At 39.3% G+C, this 7500-nt stretch overlaps 1 protein-coding gene across 2 annotated transcripts in view; it reads right to left on the reverse strand.

Moving 5' to 3' along the window:
* Positions 1-7500, reverse strand: part of LOC137973830 (uncharacterized) — a 64111-nt gene that overhangs the window by 33390 nt on the left and 23221 nt on the right. For both annotated transcript variants that reach the window (XM_068820715.1, XM_068820714.1), the window contains 4 exons: positions 6212-6400; positions 4958-5137; positions 3138-3374; positions 238-326 (listed from right to left, as the gene is read on the reverse strand). In XM_068820715.1, the coding sequence (XP_068676816.1) occupies positions 238-326; positions 3138-3374; positions 4958-5137; positions 6212-6400 (695 nt within the window). The remainder of the gene's footprint in view (positions 1-237; positions 327-3137; positions 3375-4957; positions 5138-6211; positions 6401-7500) is intronic.

Genomic DNA, 7500 nt, shown 5'->3' on the forward strand with positions numbered 1-7500 from the left:
TCGAGGGCGGCGCTTATTAACTTTTTTGTCCCAGATGCGGCGCTTATTCGAGGAAATACGGTATTCTGTCTATTCTTTCCCTTTTGACAACTTGTTTGATATCTGAAACCAACATTTCAAAATCAAACATGTATTTCTTTTGTTCAGTTTTTTTTTCTTAACGCAACTTCCAGTCTCACGTTTGAACTCTGTCGCAAACACACGGCAAAGTGTGTTTAACGTGTACCAGAGACATACCTTCGACACGCCCGAACGTGCTCCGTTTGAATGCTGGTATAACTGATTCTTCGCCATTGTCAGGGCTTTAGAAGTAAATGTCCACCCTCCTATTATGGCAGGAAAAAATGTTTATTGATATTTTTTTACCAAGCAAATGAAGTAGCCCAACTCTGAACTTCAAGACACAATGAAAAAGTCATTCAGCTTCGGTGGCCATAGTCATGCAGCCAATGATCAAAGGATCAGCTGTCATCTATACAATCACCACCTTGCAGTAGCGGTGCATTATGACCACGCGCTAAAATTACCCTAAGAGATCGCCATCTGAAGAGGCCCATGCAGAGTGGATGCGGTATCTCGCCCTATCCCATATAGATCGGAACGCCCTTACTATGGAATATTGGAATAGTAGCAAACCGATTACGTTAACTTTCAACAGTGTTGCGTGGTTCTTGCTTAATCGGCGTAGTAATGTTGTTGCTGCGAGCTTTGGCGAGCAGCTTACTCTTATTGACACTTGGGACCCCTGAGCCTTAAATACCAGGATATTATAGAAATGAAAACAAACAGCGGTTACAAACATTTTCATTTTATACTTGACGTTTCGTATGTTGCAGCATACATCATCAGAAGTGACGGTTAAAAACTGTTACACAGAATTTTAAAAAACTAGAGCGAGGAACTGGTGACTAGTTAAAAAGTGTGATAACAAAATCGTAACTTCCGGTAGTCGATTCTTCCGGAAGAAATTAATAAAGAAAAAGCTTCTCACTACCAATGTTTTCATTGAGAGAGGGTTTTAAGTCACTGATTAATAGCGTTTCTTTAATTTTACATTGCATGTCGGACTTCCCAGTTGCGAGGATTTCAAAATGGTCCCATTTGATGTTATGACCGGTAGAAATTGTATGGTCTGCAACAGCAGAGGCGTGGCCGACTTGTGTAAGTGTTTTGAAAAATAACCCTAAGATTGACACAGCCATAAAACTTACTAATACAAGATTTAACACGTCGAGTAAGAGCTTCACTTTGAAAGCCCAAAAAAGGCAAGACAAGAATGATATCTTTCTTAGGAACAGTGGTGGCAGGTTCAGCAGACCTGTTTTTTTGTCTGTTCAAAACATCATTAATGTTGTAACAAAGGACGCCTCTTGGGTAACCATTTTGAAGGAGAGTGTTCTTGAGATCGAAGAGAGTCGACTGTAACAAGGAAGAACTCGAGCAGATGCGTAAGCAGCGATAGGTGAGGGTGCGGATTAAATTTATTTTATACTTTCTAGGAGTGAAAGAGTCCCACTTGGTGTAGAGGCCAGTGAAAGTTGTTTTGCGATGTACTGTTGTTGTGAAATTGTTGAGATTGCGCTTAATGCGGACATCTAAAAATGGAATCTATGTTTGTAACCGCTGTTTGTTTTCTTTTCCTGTTGAAATTGAAATGGCCAAAGGACAAAAGTATTTATGATTATAGAAATGGTTTTCAATCACGTGATGAGACGGCCATGTTGGTGCACAAACAATAGCAAATTATGGCCCACGTTTTGCATTGGAGGTTTTTCTCTCTTGTTCTGTGCGCCAACATGGCTGCTGTGACGTCAGGTGAAAACCATCTATAGGTCGATTTTAGGATTTCACTAGTTCACTAGACGAGCTCACAGTACACATGGTATTGCCCAGCGGTTTTCAGCGTCAATTATGCATTCCTTACTGTTCTATTAGACCATGTAACAGACCTTTTCTTGTTATTGGTAAATTTGACGATTGGTAAGTTGTTGAATCCTATAAACATGTACCTTCTACAATATAGGGATAATTTATAGCTTTTACTAAATTAAACTACATCCCATCGTTATTGTACCAGTAACTGGTTCTATTCTCGTAACACTTCACTTTCCTTCAGAAATTGCCAGTTTGATTATTTCTTATGTTATTCATAACGTTAGTAAATAAATAAGAGGTGATACGTGAAACACGTGAGCATCTAACGATTTCTCTCTCCTAAATTTGTATACTTTTCTAACCAATTTTGCGTCTTGGGTGACTTTGAATAAACATGAAATTATTACTATAACGCGAAATTACTTTATTTGATGCCGTTCACACATTCGTCAACATCCTTGCTTGATTAGGACTTAAAATTCTATTCCACGGCGACGTCGACGAAACCGTGACTTAAAAACATAACTTTGCACTACCGTAGGTCTTTCACGATTATTCAATCTCGTTCTCTTTGTACAATATAGGCGAAGTACGCTAAAAGTAAATTGGCAGGAGCGGTTTCCGGCAGAGTGAAAATAGAGAATGAAAGGACCAAAACTGTATGCTCACGCGCATGTTACGTGTTCCACATATAAAACCTCAAATTTGGTGATGTCCCGTCGTTATGTAGAGTACGCAAAAACATGTGCTAAAATTAATATCCAGGGGCGGATCTAAGCGGAGGGTGCAGGGGGAACGCATCTCCAGCCCCTTCCCCCATACCCCCATCCTGAGATGACCTGCAGCTTTCTAAAACAACTGGTATTCCGCCAAAAAAAAACCTCAACAGTCAGTTACCCCATTCCTTAGTGGTGCACCCCCTCCTAAGAATAATCCTGGATCCTCCCCTCCAATGCATGTCCCACCAGCATCACTGTTTATTTGTCCTCTTTTGACCAATGACATTGTTGTTTTGAGGAGTTATGACATGTACTCCCTGATGTGTTTCCAACCAATGTCATCAACCGTTTGTTCATGCATCAAAACTTTAAAGGAGACCCTAAAAGTCTTGATTAATTATTGATTGATTGATTGATTGATTGATTGATTGATTGATTGACTCATTCATTCTTTGAGAATATAATCCGCTTTTTGAACAGTCGCAACGAACATGTAAGTTTTCAGGTCGGTCAGTGCCGAAGCTTAAACAAAAACACTCTTACCGTGATAAGTGATACGCTTAACTGCGTCAATAAACTCCATCTTGTTAGAATATTGATTAAGCTTGATTTCAAGCTGTGCATTTGTGCTGTATGTGATTACACCCATCTGTATTCCATTCGGGCCAAAGTTGGAGAAACCATCAGCAAGAGAAGTGACGAAGCCTTTCTCTCGGTCGAAATCCTCCTTTCCTATGCTACCAGATTCGTCCATTAAGATTCCCAGTTCACCTTTACAACCTACAAAATATTTTTGTTTCTTTAACGAGATGTTTCCTATAAAAGTAACCTTCAACAAAACCTGCCCCGAAAATCGGTGTTAATGGTATATGGAGAACGTTTTTTCCTTTTTCCAGGATTGCACAATTGCAAATTGGGGAAGTAAGTAACACATTCTTTATAAGAACCATGTTCCATCTTAGTTAACAACTTCACAGGAAAACTCCTCATTTCTTGCACGAAGCTGTATGGGTAAATTTTTGCACTTCTATATACAGTACTGTTTTAATGTCATCTTGAAAAATGACTGCTCCTTCTTAACGAGGGTTTAACTTTCATGTTCCCCAAATCTACGCAGCTATAACTATAGTAAGACGGAAGACTTATACAGAGAAGGTCAATTGAACTTCGTCGATTGTATGCTCTCTTTTGTCATTGCATATCAGTTAATGATTTTCAGGAGATGTGAGCCATCGTTTAGTTCATCTAAATGAAAGCATGCGAACTTTGAATATGACCGATAATTATCTCTTTTCCTGCCAGCTTCAGTAGCCAATTACTGCTGGTTGAGGTAAATCCTCAAAACGATTGTATAGCCTGTGCTCATCAGAGCCGGCATTATTTTCTACCCCGGCATACTGTGGGCGTGTGTCTCTTTCATTGCGTTTTGTTGATTTCCGGCATTACTCTGAATAATTACCATAGATGTTCTCATTATATGGTGAGCCTTGCTATTGCCCCTTTGTTACCGATCTTGTTCAATTTGCCACGCTAGTGTGCTTAGTTCCTGAAGGTTTTTATGACCGTTCATTGCCCGCAAACCGACATGAGAACTTTCAATTGTCTTTGCGCTGATCCGTCTATTAACAGAACACTTTACCTAGAATGTCGGGCTGTTAGGTTGTGTTCTTAACAATAGACCTTATTCACGATAGACGCCATGTTGGTGCAATCGACGTGCAAATTAGCCATTTGTTATGCTAGGGGGCAAACATTGGAAATAAGGCAAATAGCGGAAAATCGGCTCGTCGAAATATTGAAATAGCATTGACAAAAGTATATTTTAGAATTTAGAATTAAGTACCTTTTATAATAATCTTATATCTTTTGATTGCCTTTGACATTTCGACTTTCCATCTCGATATCTGCTCATTTTTCACTAAAAAAAACATCGAAGTAACTTGTGTAATCATTCTATTTTACTACTTAGGTGATAAACATTCAATGAACGTGAAACAAAACATCTGTGTGGCTAAAATGTTCGTTTTAACCTCTCGAACTTGTGTTGTTTGCCCCCTCAGAAGTGTGTAGCTAATTTGCGTGATAATATCAAAGCCAACATGGTGGCCATCGTGAATAAGGTCTATTGCTTTCACCAGTCAATTTATTTAATGGAGTGATTAGCATCAACTAAAGCCACGGTTAAATATTGCAGTCGCCAGTAATCGTTGGCGAAGATTCGTTGAGCCATGGTTTGGAAAGTGCAGACCAAAATTTGTTGCCAAGTCACCCAACACGAGATGCTGACATGTTGACCAACGATATTGGGGCGTTTATCAGGAACACAACAACTTAAGGTTAACAACTCAGTCTGTAAATCATACAGGATATGTAGAGAGATTGTACTTCCGGTTTGGGACAAGAGGTCTGTAAACCATTGCAGTTGAGTCGGTGGAGAATGGTTTGCTTGGCATTACTGGTACGTCGGCGAGTCATTCGGCCACATGTTGCAGACCAACCACTCCATGTACTCCAGGCGGAACAGGTCACACGAATACAAGGACCTTTTGAAAAAAAAAAAAAAAAGAACATATTGTAAAAATACTGCACTAAACCGGACTTGAATAAGAAGGTATAAACTGGTTAACGTTTTTAAAGGGGCTAGGTCACGCAATTTTAGGCAATTTCAGCACTGATTGAATGGTCATAGAATTAACTAAAATATCAAAATAACTGATCAAAACTATAGAAGAACTCTAACAAAACACAGGGAAGCCAAGAAGGGACATGGATGGACAAAACTGGAGAGGATTGAAGTGGATTAAATTTGGGTAAATTTGAAAAACGTGGGCCCACCTTTTTTCAAATTTATATTAGTCTATATCAAAATGTCATTTACACAGTTGGAAAATCATTGTCAGTTGTTATGTGGCCGTGATTTTGCAAATGAAAGACTCTTACTCTGCCAATTTGACGTTTAGAGCTCATAATTAAGGAAATTAAACAAAATTACCTAAAATAGAGTGACCTAGCCCCTTTAAGTCCCACTCAGCTCACTTCCTGGAGTTGTTCATGACCCATGCCAGTATTCGACTTTCAGCTGCCATGTAAATAACCAACTGGTCTGTCTCAAAACTCTTGCCATTGTAAAAATTGTTCGGCTTTTTTTTTTTTTCTAATTTCATTTGTTTTTGTTGGTCACGGAAAGTCCCTAGAGTCCACCGGAGCAGGAAAAAGATACTAAATTGTACTATGTTTTACCAATCCTAACACAAGAACTTATAGTTAAACGGCAAAGCTTCCACGCGTTTCCCATGTCTCATTGGAAGAGCATATGAACTAACCATTGGAAAGTGATAATTTCGAGACTTCTTCGAAAGACTCGGGCTTTTTCCGAGTATCCCCGAGTTATCATCGATAAACACACGTCTTCAGTTAACCCATTTTTTGTCAGCCTGCAGAACTAAGCAAACATATTTTTGGCACTCGCTTTACTTTAGGTAATAATTTCACAGTGGAGAGAGACGGAAAGCCCGGCATATGTTTGTGTTTACAGGCTAAATATTGTGATGCATTAATTGAAAGTTCCCACGGACAGAAAAGTATAAGAGGCGTCTGGAATAATGCCTGGAGCTTACAATTCATATATTTAGTTTCTGCTTTTATCTTGTCACACGTGACTTTGAGTCCAGAACATCCTCCTTGCTGCTTGATGTACTTTACATTGACCTTGGCCAGGGTTTGTGTTCTTTTCATGCCAATACCACAGCTACGAGACCATTTACTCCACTGGCTATAGTCACAAGTCACGTAACGGCAATTGTATGCTGCAAGATAAAAACAAACATGTTCTCCAGGTTTTTGGATTAACTGCGGCAACATTTTGTAACTCCATGGACCAATAGAGCATGTCTTCTTTCTGTGTTTGGTACGTCAGCGGAGTGCAATTCATACAAGGCCGGAAAGGTTTCTTTATCATCTGTTTCGTCATTACCATGATATACAATACAAGTGCGGACCCCCGATGGATTGTGAATTGTGATTGTGATCCTATTCTCCTAACGGGATGGTACAAAGATCAAAGCTATTTCGTGGTTTCTTCGCCTTCATTCCGTGATTACAATCACGAACACTATAGAGATGAAAGTTGCCGAATTACGGCAAGCCCTTACGAACAGTGCATGCATGGCAGACAACGATAGTTGCAATTCTCCATCCCGCCTTGGCCCCCAACAATCATACTCTATCAAGGACCAACCTAACTGACCATTGACAATAAAAAAAATCGAATTTCCATGGTTGTCCTTGCTTGACCACCTACTTGATGGTCAATGAAGGTTTGTTCTTGACATGCATGGTGGAGTGTGGCATTAGACGCTCGCAGAAAGACTTTTGTTACGGTTTAACTATGTTAACAATATTAATTTAAGCAATATACTTTTTTTGCAGATAAGGCGGCCATTTTGATTTTTATTGTTTCGAAAGACATTATGGGATTCTTAGGGGGCAAATTAATATGTATTTGTCCCCTGGGAATCCCATAATAACTATTTAAAACAACAGAAATCAAAATGGCCGCCGTATCTGCAAAAAGGTCAATAGACTATTTTCTCATTCCCAAAATGCAATACGTTTAGGGGGTTCTTTACACTAAAATCATAAGTACATGTTATTTACTCTTCGGACTGTATAATGCTTCATTGAACTACTGGATATCCATTGTGTTAACGCAAATAACCCCCCAAAATGAACTGTATTACGGGAATGCGAAAATGGCGAATTGTCGCTTTATAGACACCTGAAATTCCATTGGTCGTTCCATTGGAAATATTGTCGACTATTATCAAACCATTTGGTCATGAGACGAATAGCTCATGCCGGATAGTTCAATACATAAGATATTGTAAAGCTATCGTCGGCTATCATG

This window comes from Montipora foliosa, chromosome 10 (genome assembly GCF_036669935.1).
Source record: "Montipora foliosa isolate CH-2021 chromosome 10, ASM3666993v2, whole genome shotgun sequence".
Lineage (NCBI taxonomy): Eukaryota > Metazoa > Cnidaria > Anthozoa > Scleractinia > Acroporidae > Montipora > Montipora foliosa.